Source organism: Eublepharis macularius, chromosome 10, assembly GCF_028583425.1.
Source record: "Eublepharis macularius isolate TG4126 chromosome 10, MPM_Emac_v1.0, whole genome shotgun sequence".
Classification (NCBI taxonomy): domain Eukaryota; kingdom Metazoa; phylum Chordata; class Lepidosauria; order Squamata; family Eublepharidae; genus Eublepharis; species Eublepharis macularius.
Window position 1 is genome coordinate 55,282,185 of NC_072799.1, and position 25,129 is coordinate 55,307,313.

Sequence of the window (25,129 nt, forward strand, 5' to 3'; positions counted from 1 at the left end):
CTGTAACCAGGACACAATTAAATTAATAGTGATCCATCAAATCAAATAAGGAATATGGGTGCAAGAGAGGATCATACTACTTGCTTTGCTCCTATGAATGATACAAAGTTGGTATGGGCTATATACTTTGTATTTGATCTCATCCATTTGTTCATGTCCTGGATGGGGGGGGGCACTTAAATCTAAAATATCACAAGGTAAATATGTTTTTATTTAGGCATACAGAATTAAGAATTTCCAGAATTAAGAATTCCAGTTCCATTTTTCATCAGCTGAGAAGCAGTACACCATCACAGATATTTGTTGTGTTATTTCTTCATATTATCTATTTTAATCCATTAAAAATTAACAGTACCTATTTTGTCTTAACAAGAAAAGCCTGAAGATTTTTTTTACTCAGAATTTTTTTTTAAAAAAATCATGTTTTGAGAACCTTTGATGGAGGCACCTTATACTGTAATGTAATTCAGTGGACAGCAGGTGGCCTTTTTTCTTACAATCTAGCTAACAAAACAGTAATTTGGCCATGGAAACAACACCCCTAAGTATGTGGGTCAAATATTCATTTCTCATGGAGTTATCTAAAAATATTACTCTTTTAATCCCTTTTTAGAAGCTTTTAAGATGTTTATTGCCATTGTTTCATCTGCTTCTACTTTGATACCTTTTTTCCTAGTTAAGACTTCTTTAAAGAATTCTAAATCAGCCAGGTATCATGTACTGAACATGATGACATCACAACACTACATAACCATGTGCTGATGTCACTCTATTGAAGTTAACTTAGAATGAGAACACTCCTTAGAAAATTGGTCATATGGATCAACCTAGCCACTCAGGAACCATGTAGTAAACACAATGATAAAAGCCAGTGTGGTGTAGCAGTTAAGAGTGTCAGATTAGAATGTGAGAAACTCATGTTCGAATCCCCCCTCTTCCATGGGCCGTCACAGACTCTCAGCCTAAAATACTTCACAACATTTTTGTGAGAATAAAATGGAGGAAAGGAGAACAAACGAAACCACTTTGGGTCCACGCTAGGGAGAAAGGTGAAGTAAATAAAATTAATAAATTATATCACAGAGGACCAATGGACCATTCAGGGTAATGCTCTCTAAGTAAGTGAACTCATTTGTCCTCTTTCACAGAAATTTACAAAAATATTGGGATGGAGCTATCAGTGCTGGTAATGCTTTGCATGTGATTAAGTTTGTGTGTTTTATTTCTGCTGGTTAATGTGGGGTTTTTAAAAATATTTGTTCTGTGAGTATAAATGCAGGCCTCTGAGGTAAGGAGGGCAACTGCATGTGTGAATGGAGTGTGCTGTGACTGGATGGTAACTGCACCCTAGGGTGTGGCATGAACTGCAGCTTTTAGTCAAAGAACTGAGTAAAGATATTCATTATGGCTAAGTCAGGCAATCTGTGTGGAAGCCTGAAACAGTCTCAGAGCCTCGCTACAAGTGACATCTTTCACGCGAACGGCACTTGATCATTTTCGCAAGTCTTTCTGGGTACTGAAGTCCCTCTCCCACACCCCTTTTCCTTCTGTTCCTCCCCCTCTCTGTTAGCACGGCTGCCTGAAGAGACGGAGAAAGCCTACGACAGCAGCTTTTGCAAATCGTCTTGCTGGGTGGGGTGGGGGAATGTTCTGGAGAAAGCTGACATGTCGGTGAAGTCCTCCCCTCTCTGTTAGAACTGTTAGGATCGCTGCCTTAAAAGTCAGAGAAACCCTGCGTTTGCAAATAATTTCTCCAGTCGCAAGCCTGCTCTCAATGATCTTTGGGGGCGGCCAGCTGCAACTTTGCTAATCGTCTTGCTCGGGGAGGGGGGGAAATACTCTAGAGAAAGCTTCCCCCCCCCCTCCCCGAGCAAGACGATTAGCAAAGTTGCAGCTGCCTGCCCCCAAAGATCATTGAGAGAAGGCTTGCGACTGGAGAAACGATTTGCAAACGCAGGTTTTCTCTGACTTTTAAGGCAGCGATCCTAACAGTTCTAACAGAGAGGGGAGGACTTCACCGACATGTTAGCTTTCTCTAGAGCATTCCCCACCACCCAGCAAGACGATTTGCAAAAGCTGCTGCCGCTGGCTTTCTCTGTCTCTTCAGGCAGCCGTGCTAACAGAGAGGGGGAGGAACAGAAGGAAAAGGGGTGTGGGAGAGGGACTTCAGTACCCAGAAAGACTTGCGAAAATGATCAAGTGCCCTTCGCGTGGAAGATGTCACTTGTAGCGAGGCTCTCATTCTGCCGAGGTGGAAAAGCTGTGTGGAAAAGCCTGAGTGAATCTATGTCTGTGTGGATGTTTGTTCTGTTAGTGAAGATCTGTGTGAAAAATTAGTCTTTGTGACTGGGACTGAGAATATATAACTATTTTTAAAGCCATCAAGCTTATGAACTATTCTGAAACCAATACACTTATCAAAATTCTGCAACCATCATGCTTTTGTTCTTATAAATAAATTCTACTTCTGATTAAGCAACTACCTCTCAACCATCCCCATGCACTGATTGTTCTTCAAACCACCATCTATAACAAGTCTTCCTATATTACCAGCTAAACCAAACTAAGGTGAAATCCTCTGGTGGCAGTGAAAATCTTTTGAGGGCATCAGGGAGGCAGCAATATACAAGCCACACAAACAGGGCAAAAAGCCCCGAGTGGTTGTTTGTGTAGAGAAAATAGGAGTGTTGGTTGTGACCAGAGCTCTCCTGAGGTAAAAGTTTAAGGGAACACAAGGAGGAGCTGAATTAAAGATCCAAGGCAGGTTTAAAAATCAAAACCAAATTGTTACAGTGCTGATCAAAATGTCAAAGAAAAATTCCTCCCTAATAGCTCAGCCCTAATGAGCACTAGACAATTCAAGCACCAGACATCTTGTATTATTTTACTGATTCTCAGTTATGTAATGGCTACAGAAAAGAAAGGAGAGCTATTGCTAAGTAATGTCAAACATACAAACACACTTTCCCAGTGAGGAAAAGGATGACACTTTTTACCAGTACTCTGGGATACAGTTTTGGTTCACACCCTCACTCAGATTTATCTTTTCTGTTATGTATGTACAGGCAATATGATTTTCAGCATAAAGTAGGCTATAACAAAATTACAGCTGTGCTAACTCACAACAAATGAAATAAATTCTATTTTCCTAGTAACTAATTAACCACTGACCTTTTAAAAGCTCTTATAGGCAATCTGTTTCCGCCTCCCTCTCCCACTCCTTGCCAATGCCTTGATTCAGAATTAGCAAGAATGGAACCTCTTTTTTGGATCTGTCCTCAGTGAACTTTGCGACCTTTAAGTTACTGTATAAAGAGATCAAACATAATGGCTCCAAACCAAAGCGCTGTATTCTGCTGAGCAATATTATAAACACAGGAAGGTGCTCCCTCTAATAAGCCTTTAGGCACATCCCAGAAGTGAATAGGAAAGCCCTATTGTGTCAACAACAGGGTTCTCACGTACAGATGGTGGTAGCCATCCACATCCCTGGTTTGTACCCTGGCTCTGGTTTGTACTCAGTGTTTGCAAATCCTCCAAGTGCATCTCACAAACATTGCTAGGGTTTTCTTATTTTTCTGCTGTGGATCAACTTGCAAAAACAGATCTCTGCCTTCTTTAATAACAACAGAAGCCAATTGCACATACACACTTGACTGAATCAAAGGTAAAATCTGTACCAAATAATATTGAACAGCACAGAAAAGTTTTGCTTTAAATATTCCATTTTACTTTCGTAATAGAAGAGTGGGGGAGGGGAGCCCTACAAATTTCCTACCTCCTGATAGGTTCCAGCTGGAGGTGGTATTTAAGATTTCACACACATTTAAAAAAAAAATTACTTTAAGCAGATGCTCCAAAGCAAGTATGGCAGCATAAAAATACTTCCTGAGTTGACACACAACAAGATCTTTTCTCCGAACCTTCTTACATGCTTGAAGTCTCTCTATGAACAACGTCATGATCGCCTATAACTCTGGATTTCCGGAGCAAGACTAAGTGTAACTTAAAGACATTTAAATTTGAGTAGATTGACAAAAGTATCAGAATGCAAGCAACGGGGGCAGGGGGGGGAAGGATAATTTGAAGAAATATTATATTAACTTACAGAAATTCTAAGCACATTATGTGGAAAGTAGGTTCCATGAATTTCAATGGAACTTATTTCCAAGTAATTTGTTTAGGATCCAGGTGTTAGAATGTCACTGACCAAGTTTGTCCAACTATCACTAGAATCCACAAATCAATATGAACATCCTCATTTTGGCAGCTGTCCTAAACACAATTGCCTCAGCAAAGCTCATGGGGGTTGAACCAGCACAAAACACAGCTTCACTTTCCTATCAGAATAAGTAACACTTTCAAATCGTAACTCCAAAGTCCATAATTCTTCACAGTCTATGTGCAGAGAATTCCTACACAGAATTTTCCCAGTCTTGCAGAGGAAAGGCAGTTTGCATAGTTCTATGAAAATGACAATGAAATGGGTGAAGAGGAACAACGAACTCTGGACAACAAAAATATGAGGAAGACTTGATAAACATCAATGCTTTTATAAAAATACAGTTCAAGCTCTCACAAAAATAGCAAGATTGCCTACGTGTCCATTTTTAAATTAAAATCACAACCTGAATTTAAAAAACAAACAATAGAATTCAAATAAAAAGAAACCATTTCTGCATTGGCCTATATCCAAGTCAAATATTAACATTGTTTGCAGCACAGCAGATATCTGCCAGCAGTCCCAAAGGAATGTGTATATAACGCCAATTGTTCAGTTGGACAGCAAATCTTAGGATGGGGCAATTACAAATGTGCAGGATCCACAGTACAAAAAAAAAGTCTGGCAGGAAACAGTGATATTATTCAACACATGAATTTTGGTATTTTGCAAAGTACTGGTGGGCAAACATTTTGCTTTTAGATCATTATTGTTAATAATAAATTGACCAACCCCTAAAGGGAAAGAAGAATAGACAAGGCAGAGATATCCACCTATGTGGGGACAGCCAAGCAAGCAATCAAGAAATAAACACTTTTGTACAATAACAAAAGAAAAAAAATCAAAATCCAGCCTGATAAGGACCAAGCAAGTTCCAGAAAGGAGAAATTGTTAAGATCAGCTGAGCATCAATTAGAGAAGGAAAGATTTGGGGGAATTTCTGAATTGTCTGGGCATAACTGAGAGCCAGTTTGGTGTAGTGGTTAACAGTGCCGGGACTCTAATCTGGAGAACTGGGTTTGATTCCCCACTCCTCCACTTGAAGCCAGCTGGGTGACCTTGGGCTAGTCACAGTTCTCTGGAGCTCTCTCAGCCCCACCCACCTCACAGGGTGTTTTGTTGTGGAGATAATAATGACATACTTTGTAAACTGCTCTGAGTGGGCATTAAGTTGTCCTGAAGGGCAGTATATAAATCAAATGTTATTGTTATTATTATAATTCGCCATGGCCTCCACAGATGGTTTCCTATAAAATGCAACATGTTGGCCCTTTGTGCTTAAAAAGACAAGAGTCTGTATGAAGAAAAATAAATACACTTGAGGTATCTGGAAAGTTACAGGCAAAAATGCCTTTCTTTAAAAAAAGATAAAACTTTTGCTGAATCTGTACAAAAGGTCAACCTCTTCAGTTTTATTGTTATTTCAAGTAAATGTGATATTTTCCTAAACCACTTTTGAAAATTATGTAGCTGGCATGATCACAAGTTCAGAAAGTGCACTCTCACTCAGATTATCATTTTAATAAAAAGTTTATATTTTGACTCATAATATATTACACCATCTCTGAAGTGGAGCACACAAAATTTTCTGACTGGCATTAAGCATTAAATAAAGGCCTTTTAAAGTGTAAAGTGGTTTCACTAACTGGAAAAATGACTACCAAGGATGAGTTCTGATGTCGCAGCATGACTCCTTCCCAATTCACTCTGGCAACAATGGAATCCTGTGGTCATGCAGGAGGAGCAACATGGCCACCGATCACACCAGTCAGAAGCATCCCCCTTTGTCCACTTGGTCAATCTGCAGCTCAGAAGACCTTTTTACTTTCACCTCAGAGAGGCTAAGACCAACAGCAGCTTGAAGAGCACCATGGTCTGATCATACAGTGTCATAAAGCCTTGGAGAAGCTGGGAGAATGTTTCTTCTATATCAAAAGCAAACAGAATAAAGAGGACTGTATGTACAATAGCAGACTTTGCTTTCTACTAATGACATTTGTGTACAACGATACAAATCTATCCTAAACTACGGCCTTATAAACTTATGCAAAGAGAAGGTTCAGAACAAGCTCTTTATGATTATGGAAAACCTGTCCAAGGTTTGAAAATAGACATGATATGGAGCTTTCCTAAAACAATGTGCTGTCTGTTGGCACTTTCCTAGTGAAACTCACCTAAGAAGATATCCAGCTCCATCTGCCACCATCCATTTTTCCCCCTTGTTGCTGTTCACATCCCTTCACCCTTAGTTCTTATCTTTGGTCTTTGTCCTTTGCTTAGATGAGAAAACATTTTTGGCTAGCTAAGTGGCAAACATCTGAGAAATTGGGGGTGGGTGGGGTGGGTGGGTTCACGGCCAATTCCTGGCAAAGAAAACCACAAGTCTTCCAAAAAATATATTTTCTAAGTTTTATTCTCCCAACTATTTTTTGCAGAAGCAAATAAATATGAAAATTAGAAAAAACCCTAAGAGATAAAGAATGTTGAGATTAATACTTTTAATAGCGTTTTTATAGGTTTAATAGATCCAGTTTATGTTACTTTATGGAAAAAAAGAACAGCAACCATTTTAGAACAGAAATAGTATCTTTTTTGGAAGCTCCTCCTTTATTAACCATCGTTTGTTACTTGCAGGTCCTCCCTGTGAATCAGGAAGAACCAAATATAATCTCAAATACACCATTAACTCCTTGAGTATAGTTTTGGCTCAAAACAGCTGCTTAAAACAAGGGAGAAACTTTTTGACCATTTGAGTACATAATTTATAAACGTGTACCTATGCCTATTTATATATTATCCACCAGAACCAGATATACTATGAAAAATATTCTGTAACTATAAACTGAGTACATCTTTAAGCCATGATTACCTGGAAGTTCTTGGCTACACAAAGAAAATATATCAAACACTAATTCATGAACGGCAAGAAATATGTATCTACATTGACAAGTATTCATGTAGTCAGTTTAATTTATTATTATTTTCCAAGACCAAAAATCCTATGGACAATAAGAAAGGCACAATCAAGAAACAAATTAGTTTGCCAGCTGTGTAACTGTATTTCAACCACACTTTCATACTTGCAGTCAACTTGGTTAGGGAGGTAAAAAGTGACATCATACTTATGGATATAGTGGGGTGTCTGTTCTGTTAGTGAATGGGAAAACTGGTGGCTTTATTACAACTTACCTAACCTGAGGCAAAAGGCTGCGTGGGATAAAAGAGCAATCGGAGAGTATATGTATGAAAAATGACAGCAGTTCTAAATAGAATTATCTAACTGATTTTTCAGGATCAATGGGTAAATGATGACAAGCTCAGACAGTCAACTGTTGCCTTTACCTCAATGTCCCAGGAAGGAGACAACACTTAAGGAAAAAAGCTGCAAACCTATTAATTTAGATAACCAACAAAATATTAAAACTTGGCCAAAGGGAGCATAAGTACACACAATTACAGTAGTATCTTCTGCCCATGTACTACAGCTTTAACTTCCTACTGTTCCTTTCAATCAGAAGAAATATGTGCTGTGAACGAGCAATGATCAGACCTCTGCACTTTCTCCTGAATCACAGAAATTAAGAGAAAAATGGATAGGAGAGCACAGATTTTTAAACACATATTTGAAAGGCTGAATTACTATTATCAGGACACATCTTGTTCATTCAAAATGCAGAATGTATTTTTCCAGAGATCCCTCCAATTATTATGAATCCAACACACAAACCACCACCATTTGGTAGTATTTGGTTTACGATATCCCTTTTGTTCCAGTTAAAGAGAAATTCACCCATATGAGATGCTACTTAGGTTCACCATGACGGCTGTATGCAAAAGGCCTTCAATGACAGCATTAGTAACTTTTTGATCATATAATTTATTATTCATGATGAATTATTAGTAATGTTAGGTGCCTGCTAAATATTTACTGCAAGACAAGTTGCTTGTTCCTACCTAATACTGATTTGCTATCTTCTTCAAACCCAAGTTTTACAATATTCTACATGATGTGAAGCTTCAAATGCTCCCTGCTATAATGTTGGCCTCTATTTTGAGACAATTTTAATGCCCCATGATGACTGTTGGGTGAAAAAAAATAACCCAATATCATACACACACACAAATTTTAGCCTTATGGTTGGCAATGAAGTACTTGGGGATACATAATGGAATGTTATGGCTTGCTATTGCATACAGCAATCCAATGGGATCTGGGCTTCAGGAACTCATCACATCCTCCCTCAGTCATGTAATGAAAGACTTCATTTCTGCAGAAGATTTGCAAACTGTGGTTTGCACTTTTCTGAAAATTAGGTTTCCAAACGGAATAAAGCATTGTTGGAAATTCTGGATTGCAGAGAAAGCCAGCCTATATTTTGATGATTTGAACACCATGGAACACCATACTTTTGCCACAAAAGCAAAATCATTAATCAGAAAGCCACATAAGGGTGAAGGACAGGATACAAGTTGGTACTAAAATTATTATTATTATTATTATTATTATTATTATTATTATTATTATTATTATTTCAATTTATAAACCACCCATCCTCAGGAGCTCTGGGCGGTGAACAACAGTTAAAATTAATAAAAACAAGAAAACAATAATTCTAAAATCAACATACAATAAACAATAATAAAATAAATTAACCAAATACATGAAGGTGCAATGGTGGGAAGAACCCCTCCACCCCAAAGGTGGGAGGCCGACATGGCACCGCCCCCCTCAACTACCGAACGCCTGGAACAGCTCTGTCTTATAGGCCCAGCGGAACGATAATATGTCCCGCTGGGCCCGGGTCTCCATTGACAGAACATTCCACCAGGCTGGGGCCAGGACTGAAAAGGCCCTGGCCCTGGTTGAAGCAAGGCAGGCTTCCTTAAGGCCGGGTACCACCAGTAAACATTTATCCACTGATTGAAGCGGTCTCCGGGGAACATACATAATAATGTAATGAAACAAAAAGTAACAAGAGTTTAAGGTATTGCAGTAACACTTTAATCTGTATACTCATGAAAGGGAGAAGCACATATTTCATGGAGTGTTATGCAGACCTGTCTCAAGAGAATACAATCAGAAGTAAATAGGCATATTTTGAATGCCTTGTTTATTCAAATAATCCTCCTGCACATGCAGTGCCACAAACTTAAAAGTAAAAACTATGAAGGCTATCTATCTAGATAGTCAAGTAACAATCAATGAAATAAAATATGAGAGAACGGTTAGTCAACCAAATGGCTTTAAAAAAATGAGCCATAGGAAATAGGTAAGCTTTCATTAATATCACCACTTGGCAGAACATCCTTGAACAAGAGAAGAGACTATGACTACTCCAACAAGAGGATCATTTGTAGATAAAACTGATCCTGTTACTTTGAAGTATTCTAGTGTAAAGATACGACTGATTTACTATGTGGATATTAAGGAAATTTCTCATGCACATTTGAACCAAAGCACAAAATGACTTGGGAAAGTGATTCCAAAATCATAGTTCTCTCAAGTAACTGTTGAATCAATGTCTCTTCACCTCTAGGTTCCATTCTGTATAGTCAGTGCACATTTCTATTATACCAAAGTGCTTTACAAGAAATAATCTTTTGAAAAGCACATTGTTTTCAGAGGTTTAAAAAACAAAGCTGCATTAAAACATGAATTTAAATTTAAAGAGTGTGTGTGTGACTTCTTCCAGAGTGCAAAGGTATTAACAGGCTACCTTTGACTGTGATCTGCTTCAACAATACAAAAAAGTAAAGCCACGATTGAAGGAGTCTGACTGCATTAACATTCCAGAATTACTACCCCCCCTTTTTTTTTGGAAAACAAAGGAAAGGAGTGCAGAGAACTGGGGAGGGTGGGAGTGGTTTCCAGCAAGTGGCCAACCAATCAGCACCTGGGGAAAGGAAAGGGGGGGGGAGAAGAGAAGCACAACAGGAGTAAGGGTTCTGCATATAGATAAGATGCTTTAAATAAGTCACAGTATGTGTGCAGGGGGAAAGGTGGGGAAAAGCTGGGGAAAGTTTGGTTCTAGATCTCATGCTTCCTTTTTACATGTGGAACTCTGGAGATCATGAGAAGCAGGATGGCATCTGAACTGCTGCAATTTGTACGGAAAACTCCAGCGTTAAAGAGAAAAGAGTAAATTTTAGAAATATGAATCAACAGAAGGTAATAGAACTTAGCAAGAGTAGTGACATGTAGAGGAAAGGAAAGAACCAAAGGCTATTCTAAGCTCAAGGAGAACAGACAATAACATTATCAAGAACAATAGGAAGCAGTTGAGGAGGAACGAGTATAAAGTAATACTTCAATTTCACCAAAGTCTGTAAAAATAGGCATTCATCCACTGAAAAATAACTGAGAAAGCAACAGAAATTAGGGCAAGGAAGCAAGGAGAAATATCAGGAATATGTGGTCACACATCAAGTCATAAAGATGACTTTTCTGCTTTTATTATCTGTTTACTTGGTTTCCCATTTTAAAAAATAAGAATGTTTTGTGAAAGCAGAATTTAAAGTAATAACAACATTTGATTTATATAATGCCCTTCAGGACAACTTAACGCCCACTCAGAGTGGTTTACAAAGTATGTCATTATCCCCACAATAATAATCACCCTTTGAGGTGGGTGAGGCTGAGAGAGCTCCTAAAAGCTATGACTGACCCAAGGTCACCCAGCTGGCTTCAAGTGGAGGAGAGGGGAATCAAACTCGGTTCTCCAGATTAGAGTCTCACACTCTTAACCTCTACACCAAACTGGATCTAGACCATCAGGAAGAGGAGGAAGAGGAGGAAGAGACAGGGTGCCCATCATTTCTCCACCCCAAAATACCTCCAGCTACTAATATCCACAGAATTCCACAAGGGTTTTGGAACCATACAAGGTTGAAAGCCACTTAGGGCTATTTGGCATGGAGAAATGGAAGGCAAAGTAAAAATACATGCTCCCTCTCTTCATATTTCTCCTCAAAATCCCCTCTCCTTAAGTGCATTTTCATTAGAAAAAACATAATTAAGATTCAGTTACATGCATTTGCATGTGTGGTTGACATCAGAGGAACTTTTATAGAAATGGAAAAACATGAAGGAACAGAGCCACTGGCAGAAAAATATGTAAAAGATACCACTTAAACCATAAAAGAACAGCACCTGAGAAGATAGGGAAAATATCAGTAGCTGAACAGAGATCCAGAAAAGGCTGCACAAAGAAAAGAAGTATGATTTTGCTGAGAGATCAAAAAGACAGTCTCAGTTCCTCAACACATATTCCTGTATTATATAAACTGTGCACAATCATAGTGACTAGTGGGGGACCTGCAAGACGCGGGGGGAGGGGAATCCTATCTGCTGCTCCTCACTCAACAGGCCACTCACTGACTAACCAGTCCAACTACAGCTCTGCCACCTCAACCTGCAGTGGGGCAGTGGTGGCTCCTCCCACTCCTCCTCCGCTGCACAGGTCATGTGACAGTAGAGGGAAGTGCCGGGTGGAGGAGGGACATAACAGCTAGCTGCAGATGCTTAGGCTTCTTCCCAAACCAAACATCACTGGCACAGAGTGCCCCCTCCCCCAGTCTTTGGACACCTTCTTTTTTTCCTCCTGGAAATTAGAAAGAGGAAGAGGAGAAAGACAGTGGTGGTAGCCCTAACACACTGTGGCCCTTAATAGTCCAACATCCCTCTTCTTTCCTTCCTAGTGGTGAAGACAGATGAGGGAAGGGCAGCAATGTGACCTGCACTCTGCACACACTTTGCCCAACTCTCAAACCAACATCATTTGTCTTTCCACAAACAAGGTTTCCTTGGTACTGGGGAAACTTGTAACTCCCATTTTTAAAAAATGTTTGTAACTTTTGGGTAAACCTAGGTATTCCTCTAAGTGTGTAGAAAAATATCTCCCCTCTTTTCTTGAACCCTTCTCTGGGTTGAGCTCTCCACACAGAGGCCAAGTTCAGCGTCTGATATAAAATTAATAAAATTGAGTATTCCTACCAAATGGAATAGATTTATAATTCCAAACACGCAATGAGCAGTCCTGCTATGCACAGAATAATTTCACAGTGCATACTGTATTTGAATGGATGAAACAAACTCTTAGTAGTTCAACAGGTATTAGGCTCTAATGACCTACTATATTAAGGAGGCATTTGAGTGCACGTGCATTTAAGCCACAATGCTCTTAAATTATTAAATGCAAGAGAATTATACTGCTAAATGTCTTCATAGCTAATTTCAGCCCCCTGGAAACTAGTGCACACTCACTATCACAAAATAAAAATATTTCTTAATAGACAACTGCAATTAATGGTTGCAAAGCCCTGTAAACAGTGGTTTTAAAAATATCTAGCAAGTCTATGCTAAATTTTTCTTACATGCACACAATATTTGATGTTGAAACCCAGAAACTTATTAAAGCACTATCATTAAGTGTGTGACAATATAGGTATTAGATATTTTACCTGTTTACATTTTAAATGTTTACAATGTTTATAAGTCAAATACATATTAGCAAATATAAAATTTGGTGTGTTTACAGGAAAAACTAATATTCTAATAATAAACATTATAACTGTGTAGTTTTGTACAACAATTGCAAATATTTTTCCAACTTCAAGTAGTCATTATTTTAAGCCATATAAGAAAAACACACCTACCTTGATACATTTTCTGGAATGTATTCTAAAACTGGATACCCATCATTTCTTCTGGACGACATGTCAGCATGCTGTTTCCATGATTCCACTAGAGTACTTACTGGAGCAAATGAGCTTATATGAGGAAAAGTTTGCTCTCTACCAACAGGTCGTGATAAAGAGATTCGGCCTTGAGTTCCAATCCTATAGTGAAATGACTGTCCACTTGAATTCACACCAACAATAGCTGAAGATGGCAGAGTATTCTCTTGATAATAGCTGCTCTCTTCAGGCTCCTGTTTAATTCCTACAGATAGGCCTGGATTTGGAAAGCCACTACTTTCACATGAGCCATCAAATGATGAAATAGGTGGTCCTAAAATCCCAGACAGAGAGTAGTAGTCTTTATCATCCATAAAAGTAAAATATGATCCATCCATAAATGGAAATGGATTTACAGTTTGATTCCCTTTGAAAGAAGCACCAGAACAAGAATGCTTAGCTGTTTCTTGCTTTATTGATACAGAAAATGGGGGATCAGAACTGATTTTGCTGTTGTCTCCAAGACATGAGCTACTGAATGCCCCATCTGGTTCGGGTTTAATAAACTGAATGCGATTCATTTGATTAGTTATTTCATTGTTAGAGATGGCATTTTCCATTTCCTCTATTTTAGGAAATATGATTTCTGAAGCACCTTTATCTTTTGTATCTGGACTAGGAACAATATCTTGGCCTGTGCCAGGTCCAACAGGTGTACTAGATGCAGGAAAGGCTAGTGCACCATTTACTGGACTACACATAGAGGACCCTACAGTACTAACAGCTGGACTAGAAAGAGAGGACCTATTATTGGCATTAGAAGGGCTGGCAATAGAGCACCTGGAGTTCATATTTGCAGGACTGGACACTGAAGATTTCATAGTTACATTATTAGGACTGGAAACTGGCGATTTCACACTACAGTGACTAGGAGGACTTGAAATTGGAGATTTCATACTACTAATAGGACTAGAAAGAGGAGAACCCACATTACTAGCATGTGCAGGACTATGCAACATTGAGCTTCTGCTCTCAATGTTGGGTGAGCACGACAAAGGTGTTCCCTGGTTTACTGGGCTATTCACTGTGAAGTTTCCAAAGTTAGTAGGAGTAGTTGAAGATACAGAATTAATTCCAGGAGGGCTGCACACTGGAGAAGTCATGCTTTGAGGACTACAGTCTGAAGAACTCTTCTCCTGACATACTCTAGGGCTCTTGACGATCACTGGAATGATCCCACCATTCATAGAGCTTGCAGAATCTGATATCAGAGGTCTCAGTGGCCTGCTTGAGGTGTTTAAAGGAGAGGTACGATGGCCATTCTCCTTGTATAGCTTTACCAGCTGCTCAACATTTTGATACATTTTTCCAGGATTTATGTTTCCTTGTTGACTTTCCTGTTCATAGGTAAAATCAGCATCTCTTACAGAATCCATGTACAAACCCATTGATTCAGCTACAGTCGCAGAAAGTTCCTTTGAGTCCGACTCAGTTTTTATGTCAGAGGTTGAAATACCAGGCTGATTATTGTCTTGCTGAAGGCAAGAGAGTAGTTCAGGTTTTTCTTTGTTGCTTCCTTGAGCACTGCTATTTGGAAAAGCACCAGAAATGCAGCTCACATTTACAATCTCCATATAGTTATTACTTTCTTCAGCCCGTTCTCCTGCAGACGTATACTCCATAGATTGGGAACCTTGACTCCAGCGTCTCTCCATATCTAGGCTTTCTGGGTAACTGTGATAGCCTTTGGTCTCCATAACTACCAAAAATAGTAAAGTAAAATTCAGTTATGTAGGCATATGTAAATGTTGTCTCATATTAAAGCATTAAGCATTGGACACATAATCAAATTTTTCAGCATGACACCCAAACATCTTATTTTATATTCTGTCCCTCTTTGGGAAATGTCTTTTCGGCTTATTAAGCCAGAAATAACGAAAACAATTTTGTAAAATTATTTCATTTGTTCTGCTACAGACATCAGACAAACTCAGAATACATTTAATCCTCTATTTGCATGCTTCTTTTAGTGATAAATTTGAGTTTATTACTCATTATTAGTACTAGTCTAAAAACAATTATATTTTAGCTAGGTTGCATATGCAGTAGACCAGAAGAAATAAGGTTCCTCTTTATTCTTCTCTTTCGTTAGTAATACATAACTAATTAAAGATGGTTAACTTTTATGACTTTGCTCCTAGAATCCTAAGAACTATAGCTCTTCCATGGGATTGCAACTCAGTAAAATGACTCCTTACCATTTTCTAAGTCTCCTTAAGGAAGCCATGACTGCTACACAAGCAGTGAAATCCTAAGCAGAGTTACTCCAGTCTAAGCCCATTGAAATCAATGGGCTTAGACTGGAGTAACTCTGTTTAGGATTTCTCTGTAGGTTTTGTCTGCACACTAGTTATACCTCTCCCAACTAGTAATCAGGAAACAGCAACAAAATCACAGATAAAACGGTCATGGTTTTTCCACTTCAGTGTAAGTCACAAAACTGATAGAAAGGTATGTGAACACCTGAAAAAACTATATAACTTCCCTTGGGGGTGCTTCCCAAAGGGGTATAATTCAATAATGTAACAAGAAATACAAAACATATTAGAAACACAATCCAGCCCACTAATTTTGGAACAGAAAAGGGGTACATGAAAATTTATTAAACAAGGGTTTACATTTTTTCAGTAAGTGGGACAAACCAAATGTTTCTATTACCAAAAATATTTTATACTTCGTTACTTAGGACAAACTACTCAATGTTTGCTCTTTCATAAGGACATAATGGACAGTAACTCCATTTTGTCAGAAGAGTATACATTGTAGATAGCAGCTCTGCAAAGTTTCTACCAGAGAATTTCCTCGCTATTCACTGAAGGTCTCAGGGATTGAAGTACGAACCTTATACATGAAAACACGTGCTCTACCATGAATCTATAGTTGCTCCCCTGATACGTTTTATTGTATGAATAATGTTTAAATACTGGCATTTACTTTTTTCTTTGGACTGGCTCATAGGCAGTTACAAACACCAGAGCAGTAGGGGACCAGTGTGCATTTCTCTTCCTTACCTTCCACTACATAATGTCATGCAATTTTATGGAAACCATTTATCTCATAGGATTATTAATTTGTTTAAAGAAGAGCTCTTAAAATGCGTACCTATTTCTATGCACTAGATACAGTAGTTATGGCCAATTTATTTAAAGTTTCAAGTTATTTGGACACTCATGAACTAAAATAAAATCCATTGATAAGGAAACAAATACTTATGCCAAAGAGGCTTACATATTAATAAGAAAAATAAATGAAAGATGTGCAAGCAACTTGAATTAAAACACACTCCTTTTTAAAGTATAAAAATGTGTGCACCCCAAATAAATGCTTGCACTGTGCACCATCTGATTTAACATAGATTGACAGAGATATCTTCCAGACACACCAGATAATGGCAAGTTACCTGAATGCTCATCTAAAAGGCTGAAGTGAACTTTCTGCAAATTATATGAACTTAACACAATGGAACAGCAGAATTGTCCCTCACTTCAACACATTAAAGCTAATGTCTGAAACAGACCTGTCAAACATAAGTTCTGGGCTCCTTACCAGGCCCTTTAGACTCCCCAATATGGCCCACTGCAAGCTTGCCAGACTCCACAAAAATAATGAATCATCCTCACAGTCTTCTTCCTCACTACACTAAGTAAGAGCCTACACTGTATTCCACAGCATCAGACTTTCTCCCCACCATAATCTAAATTAGCAGCGTGGGAATTAAACAGGTACAGAATGATTGGGGCAGAGGTGGTACTGAGAAAGGGATTTGAGCATTATGACAAGGACTACTCTTATAGTAGCTCCTCCATTAAGACTGGCCATTTGTCATCCAAAAATTTTGGGGGTAGCCCTTGGATATCTATCTGCACGGTACATAGTTAAGGTTGTTGGATTCACAAGAGTTTAATACCCTTGATTAAAAGATTACAAAGATTACTATGCACATAAACCTGACAATGCAGAATTCCTTAAATCCAGAAGGCAGTAATTGTACATATCAGGCATATATGGTTAGAACTCTACACCATGGTGACATTACGTCAAACACATATGGTTAATGAGACAGGCTAAACAGCTGGAGCTTTACTGCCTCACCAAACCATGACTGTCAAATTTATTAAATGTGAGCATGTACTATGAAATCAAAATTAAATCTAGCTTCTGAATATCTAATTTATTTCTCTATTAATTTGGGAATCTAAACTTTTGTTCTTTGCAATCCCTTATGTTTACAAATTTTTGGAATAGAAATTGGCCTGGAAGGGTCTTATACATAGCCGAATTCAAGACTTTTTTGTCAAGCAGCTGAAAGCTTGTGTGCAAGGTTATGGACAAGTTTTTAAAAAGTTACTTAAATATTACTTAAACGATCTGTTCTGCTTAATACATTTCTTACACAATATATTATTTTTAATAGTTTAACAGCGTTTTGAAAAAATGAAGCTGCATTACACCGAATCAAAACCATTGGTCTATGAAGCACAGTTTTGTCAACTGACTGTAAGCAGCTTTCTGGGGTCTCAGGTAGAAGTCTTTCACAGAACCTGATCCTTTCAATAGAAATACCAAGAACTGACCCTCAGCATGCAAAGGAGCTGGTCTACTAAGGAGTCATAGCCCCTCCCCCCATATCTCATTTGGCTAAAAATTATATTTTTAATTTATGAATTTTCATGTTATGTCTATACTTCCCTTGTCACAGTATTGATTACCTATTAATTATCCCTTGCCACAGTATTGACTGATTATCCACGGTATTATTATTTTGAGTTTCTCCCCATCTTGTTCTGTTTGTGCATAGATTATTTTATACATAAAATACTGGAATAAACATATGATTACCTATCTGATTTATGACAAACATTGTGCTTACCCAAATAAACAATATAACAAACAGCGACATGCAATAAATATATACATTTTACAAAGCAAAAACTTATATTACATAATATCCATAAAATACTGATAAATTGATTAACTCACATGAAGCCACTTGTGGCAAATCATGGCATATATTTATCAATTTTGCACCACTTCATTCAACTTCCTCCTAGAGTTAAACATAAATGGTATATGGCACATTAGAACAATGAACTGACTACTCTTAAAACAGTTAGAAACTTGACTTTCAGATTCAGTTTTAAAAAACAAAAGCAATAAATATATTTTCTATAAACAAGACAAATCATTTCTAATAGGCAAACCAAGGTTTCTATGCTCTTCTCCCAAAATATGGCCATGAAAATGAGAATCTCCTTATGATTAGTAAGTTTCGCCTGGAAATTGACAGAAAAATCTTTAATACTACTGATATCTCTGTGCCCTTGATATGATTATATATTATCGTTCTGGCAATAAAACACTTGCTAGATGTTTACAAGCCACGGAGTTCAAGTATTACTGTACTTTTCATGCACCCTATATGCAACTCAATCATCACATCTGGGTTTAGGACAAAATACGTGACACCTGCAGCACTATCTGTAACCTGTAATAGCCTGGAGATTTTTCACCGGATATATGTGGTGACTTGGCAAGTGTCATTCATAACTATATTACAAGGCATTTATAATATGCTCTAGGACAACTATTTAGAAGAAACCCTGTGAACAGCATTTTATACCATCTGCATCCCACCCTTTTTCTAAGGAGCTTCAAGGTTATCTAATTTTAGCTTCATTCAGAACATACTTGAGAGGAAGGCCGAGAATGATTTTTTCTAAGGCCACCCACTTTACTGCTAAGCAAGTAACTGAACCTGGATTTTCCACAGCCAGCACTGTTTCCACTGAACAGCACGTATATCTGTTTTATACGTGAAATGGCAACACTGATATGGGACTCCATCAATATATAGTCTGCACCAAGTACAAGTACTATTACTTGACAAGATTTAAAACTGACACTTGATCATTTCTTTCTTCTTCCCATGCCCTCCCCCATCTCAATCTGTCGTCTAGAGGAATAAGCAAAACAGCAAGGTTGAGCATTACCTGGACAATCATGTCTGGTCAACTACTGCATGCACTCCTATATTTAATGCATGCACAATTATATTTAAATGATGAAATAGAAATATACGTTTAATTTCTAAAATAAGGACAAGTTTAGAAACTCTTATATAGAACTGTAAGTAGGACCTGTATGTCCCTTAATTTACTTGAGCAACAACTGAACTAGGTAGAATTGGTAGAATGGGAAGAATTCTAAATTCAATTTCAAAACTTTAAAAACACCAGACAACTGTAAAAGCAACCCCACCCTTTCCCCTCCCGCCGTCACACACAGTCTTTATTCTTTCTCAGACAGGCTGGATGATGCTCTGCCTCACAGCTTTTTAACCTCAGAAAACCCTGCCTACAGCCTTCAAGCACAGCTCAAGCTCTTAAATCCAACTAGCTTCCACCAGTCTCATTCCCCACCCAGGCAACCCAGCCATAGCAACAAAAGTCCTGTCCTTCAAACTGTGCCTGCTTGCAGACGATCAAGCCGATCTCAGCTTGGCTGCCATCTCACTTCAATACCTTTATAAAAAGACATCTAAGGCAGTGAAGAACAATTTTAAAAAACAGTTCATTAAAAAAAAACCCTCCAGTCCAAACCTTTGAGCCCTCTCCATCTTTCCATAACTACATCAAAATCCTTCTTTACTAGGTTAGATTGTTCCAGTCTTCTTCCTCTCCCGAAGATCTCTCTGCATGAAACCTGCCAGGGATAACTATAGCGATTTAAAGCTACACATACAGGCAATACCCCTGGTATGTGGTAACAGAATGTGAAAATGCATCCCTGATGAGACTGTAAGGCAGCTCTGAGGAATGCACAAAAAGTTATCTCCCCCCCCCCCACAACGGGGCACGAAGACTATACTTTGTGGCCTCTCTTCCTTTTTTCTTTTGCAAGAATCGGTCTTCCAGCTAAAATGACAATTTCCGTATTTCCAGTAGCCCCCTCTATAATGGCTATCCCCTCCACCTGTTGGTATAATACACGTGACATCTTCCCTCCGCCTAGTTCCTTTCCATGGCACAGACGATCAAGAGTTAATCGCTCTTTTTAAACAGTGTTCCTAACTTCATATTCAGTGTGTCTCCCAATGCACTATGCTAGGGGGGCAAGGAAGGTGCCAAGTCCTTTTAAAAACATGTCACGTGCTCAGATAAAGTTCAGGACAACGTTCCTCCTCTCTGTTTCCCATTGGCTAATAGGAAGAGCAAAGCCACGCTATCTAGCCCCAGCACGCTTTTCATTGGACAGAAGCTTTTGTCAGTCACCAGGCGGGCGACATGACTGATACAAAGTTGCTGCGACACAAGCTAGAAAATGTACCTCTCCTTAAAGCTATAGAACCAGTCTAAGCGAACCCCCCTCCACTTTTGCACGGGGTGAACCTGCAGTTACCTCTCCCCCACACACACTCTTTTCGCTGGCCCCCCAAATCCATGCAGCTAAAACAGAAAAAAAAATGGAGGTTGCCAAACTAATCGGATATTTCTACACGTTTATGGAAAGCAAACAGCTAAACGCTTTTCAAGGGAGAGAGAAATAAGTCCGTTCGGACAACCTAGCCCTAGTGAGAGTTAGCGCCCAGCCTCTCAGCTGCGAGGGCTTTCCAAGTCACATCCCACCCATCCCTACCTTCTTTTACAATGGAGACAATATCTAGATTGGGGGTTGGTTTCCCCGAGACTCTTTTCTCCGCCTACCGCAGTCTCTTGGAGATATTAACTCCACCTGTACCAAGGTGAGCGCTTTAGAAGCTGTTTCCTTTTTGCGCCTTAACTCACTGCCTCTTTACCACGGAACAACTGCAAGAGCAAGATCGACCGCGTTTTCCATTTTTTTAATTCCCGTGTTTAAACAACAGGAAAACATTAATGTTGTCAATGTCAGAAGCATGGCTCCCGCCCCCTTAAAAAAATAAACAGAAACCCTACGAAGAGAGACTCAAGGACTTGCCCTCTGGTTCTCTGATTGCATTTTATTGCGTCTGGTATATACTTTGCCAACTGCTACTCAGGGTTTTTAAGTTGCACGAACTGATAAGCGGGAGCCATAAAACTGGCTCCCAAACTGGAGACCCTAGCAGGATTAGGAAGGATTTCGCGTCACACTCCATCTTTGTGGCCGGAGTTTCTAAATATACTAAAGGAAGACAAGGACATTTTTGAAGAGTGACTGTAATGACGCAGGTTTCCATGGGTCAATGAAAGTATGCCCCCCCCACCCGTCCCCAAATTCTGGCACCACCAAGCAGCTAGTGGTGGAACGACCCCCTTCCTCTCGCCAGCAGACATATCCTCCCTCCTCCCCTCCACTGGCGCACACACCCTTCTTGATCCCGTTTCTCTCCATAGAATATCCAGACAAAAATAACTCCCTGAGAAATAAAGTTTAATGAATTTTCAGGCACCCTAGGCAAAAAAAGGTTGCAAAAGCGCATGCATAAACGAGAGACTCTAAAAGACTTGAAAGGGGGGGGGAGGTATGTTTAATGCCTATTCCAAGTCCCGGGGCGGTTCTCCTACTAAGGAGGGCAAACCCAAAATAAAAATAAAATAAATCGATCAACTACGTTAAAAGTCACGCGCCCTTCATATTTTTGCCTTCTGACAGGTATTGATCCGCGTTTCCAGACTCATTACGAGGCTAATAACTAGCCTAGCTTCCATGACCAACAGCCACCAAAAGGCCGAAATGGTTGCTCTTCTCTCCCAAGTTTTAAAATTGGATATGCACAAAACTAGCAATGACCTGAAAGTGCCTTTTTTTGCACATTCTCCCTAGAAAGGTAATTACTGGTGTCACCCATTAATTCTCTCCCCTTTTATTCAAGCGGAACTAATACATATTGATCTTGCTTGCAGCCCCCCCCCTCCCCGATTCTGAGCCAAGGGATTTTCCTGTACTCACCTTCATTTTCCCTCTCCACGACATGCAAATGGCCAGAGGAGGCAAGACCCTCCAGGTCTAAACGACCCCCCCTCCCCCAAAGCGTATGATCAGTCCACGGCTGACCAGCCACGAAGGTGGGGGGTCCAATCTCCGGAGGCGATCTGAGGTTAAATCCTGGCAGCGGAGCGCGGGGGGCTGCCACAAGCTCACACGCAAAGGCAGGCAGCCGCCGCCGCCACAGCAAGCGGTGAGTCCCAGTGTCTCTCTCGGGGCCGCGCCGCTGGAAGGGGTCAAGTCCTGCCGGCTCGCCTCCCTCGCTGACAGCTCTCGCCCTCTCGGAAGGGTTCGCGCCCCGTTCTGTCACATTGCCGGCCGTTGCTGGAGGAGGGGAGCGGGAGGGCGAGCTGCAACGGGCTGTGCTATATTTTCAAAAAAGGGAGACACCCTCCCCAATCTTTTTTAAAAGGGGGGAAAAACTTGTGTCATTCCAGGTAAAAACTCCCATCTGCGCCAGCCGCGCCGACGCGAGAAGAGGCGGGTGGGAGAGCGAGCGAGAGCGCCGCTTCGGAGGGTGTAAACTTTTTCTCCCCCACCCCTCGCCGCCTCTTCTGGGCTGCCTCCTCTGCGCGTGTCCTTCCCTCTTCACCTTCCTCCTTCTCCCGCGGCTGCCTTTTCCTCACTCCTTCTCCCCGCTTTGGCTTCCCAGTGTTTTTCTCTCTCTCACACTCTCACACACACACACACTCAACGGGCTGCTGCTGGGGAGGGTTCCTGGTTTGTGGAGCGGCGGGAGGGGAGAGGAGGGGAGGGAGGAGCAGCTCAGCGCAGCGCCCTCCCTTCGCCCTCTCTCCAGGCGTGTCTCTCAAGGCGGCGGCGGCAGACGCTGAAGCGCGGGAGCCCGCCCACTCCCGTTGCGCGCACAAAGTGAGGGGAGCGCCGCGAGGACTGTCTCGCTCCGTCTCTGACCGGCTTTGCGTCTGGCTGGCGAGTGGTGCCCGGACGAGAAGGAGGCGGCGGGTGAAGCAGGCCGAGCGAGCGGGCAAGGCCAAGAGCCGCTGGCATCACGCGGAGGGAGACGCCGCCGCCTCTAATAGGGAAAATGGAAGTGGGGGAGGGCAGTTTCCGTCCTCGGCGGCAGCTCATCTCTCGCCGCGCGCGCTTCCCCTGCCGCCGCCGCCGCCGCCGCCATCTCGGCGACCCTCAGCCTCTGCCCAAGTCCAGCGACAAGGCACAACAGGTCCCCCCACCCCACCGGCTCCTTCCCCCCTCTGTTTCTAAATCTTTTCGCTGCAAAGTTTACAAGCCCTCCAGTGCCGAAAGCTTAAAAAGGGTCTTTATTTAAAAATGTATGATGGAGTTAGAGAGGCTGCCTTTTTACAGTGAGTTTAGAGGAGCCGTGGCTTGTGATATGAAACCACTACTTTTATGATATGTATCGCCTATAGTCCTGAATCCCATTCCCCCAAAAGCTGAGAGAAGCATAAGTTGTCCCCCCCCCCCCATTTTTATCCTCTAGACCGAGGCATTGGAGGGCTCAAGGTCATCCGTTAAATTGGTGGCCATAATGGGATTTGAACCCTGATTTTATCGACACTGATTTATGTGCTGTATTTTCTGCAACAAATCACAGCTGTGCATAAACAACAGCAAAAAGACCAAATTATTAACCTTGAAGTTTCTACATACAGAGTTCTCAGAGACCATTTGTGGATTCAAATGAGAGATTTTTATTGTCAGTTCTGTAGCACTTTACAGTTTACAAAGTGCTTTATTTCCCACTTTCTATAATAAAGGTGGTCTGTATTGTGGTTGTGTGTGTATGGAGATACAGTGACAACAAGGCATTAATTTAAACACGCCCCTGCTGTTATCACAGAAGCTAATATAATCTTTATTCTTTTTGTAGGACCTGCATAATCCCTACTGAGACACATTCTTGTAAGTCCTAGAATATGACTAATAATGATTGCTTAGTACATGCACAGAGTGCCTTTTCTTTATTACAAGGAAATCCTTAACATTCTGTGATCATTCCAAAATAGCCATATCTCATCAGATCTTGGAAAACTAAGCAGGATTAGCTCTGGTTAGTACTTGAATGGGAGACCACCAAGGAAGTTTAGGTTTGCATCCACCTCTGTTCTCTTGTCAGCTGCATCTTGACTGCACTTTATACAGAATCTTTAACATTGGGACTTAGGCCTGGTATATAGATATAGTAGAATGAGGTGGCAGAGCACTGTGGTAGTCTAGATCTCACTATTCCACTCTGCAGGGCAGAGATTATATTTTTCCGTGTCCCCCTACATTAATAACTCCCAGTAAATGGAAAACCAGTACAGCATGCAAAAAGTTAGGCTAGCTATGCTGATTTTTATTTAGGGATTATATACATGAGGGAACAGGTGACTCTTCCACCTACATTCTGAAGTGGTACCTCCCATTCCACCATCTCATTCTCCTGCAAGCATACACCTTAGAGGTAGGATTTACTCTTCATAAGGTAGTTCTGTCCACTCCTGGCAACTCCCCAAACTGGTGAATATACAGTATATTCTTTATTCCCAATATTTGTCACAGTTTATTCACATTCTACTGATTTGCATTAATAAATACATGCCCAAAGTTTTAGGTAATACCCGGTAAGTATGGCTGGGTGGCCGTGACTTGGATAGCCCAGGCAAGCCTGATCTTGTCAGGTCTTAGAAGCTAAGCAGAGTCAGCCTTGGTTAGTAATTGGATGAGAGACCTCCAAAAAAGCGGGGTTGCTGAGGCAGCCAATTAATGGCAAACCATCTTGGTTAGCCTCTTTCCATGAAAACTGCACTAGGGGGGGGGTCACCATAAGTCAGCTATGACTTGATGGCACTTTCCACCACCACATATCCAAGTAAGATTTGCGTGGCCATCTTAAACACCTTTATACCTTTCAAAGCCTGGAGTTAATGGTGCTGAAAGTGTGTTACTTTGTTTAGGATGGAACTGTAATAGTTACAGAAACCCAGGCTACAAGCATCTGAAGCTGTATCATCAAATTAGAGCAGTTTGATAGGATACTGCACTATGGTTGCTTAAAAGATTTCTGTGTGGCAGCTGGCCTATGTGGTAAGCCATTCTATGTGAATCAGTAAATCACGTGGATCAGGCTCACACCCCATGGATTATATCCATATTACCATAAATTAGCACTAGGAATTTTTAACAGCAGTGTGGACTCAAAGCGCACAGCTGGGGAGGGGGCAGTGATTTATGTTATGAGCTGGTACACACACACAAAAA

At 40.5% G+C, this 25,129-nt stretch overlaps 1 protein-coding gene across 3 annotated transcripts in view; it reads right to left on the bottom strand.

Annotated features, from left to right (window-relative positions):
- The window catches only part of NR3C2 (nuclear receptor subfamily 3 group C member 2), a 208,972-nt gene extending 186,414 nt beyond the window's left edge, over window positions 1–22,558 (bottom strand). For 2 of the 3 annotated variants that reach the window (XM_054989701.1, XM_054989699.1), the window contains exons 1-3: window positions 21,869–22,558; window positions 17,939–18,005; window positions 12,878–14,657 (exon numbers count right to left, since the gene is read on the bottom strand). In XM_054989701.1, coding sequence (XP_054845676.1) covers window positions 12,878–14,655 — 1,778 coding nt within the window. In that variant the 5' untranslated portion in view covers window positions 14,656–14,657; window positions 17,939–18,005; window positions 21,869–22,558. The remainder of the gene's footprint in view (window positions 1–12,877; window positions 14,658–17,938; window positions 18,006–21,868) is intronic. The other variant, XM_054989700.1, reaches the window with a different exon arrangement.
- Window positions 22,559–25,129: the final 2,571 nt, after the last annotated feature.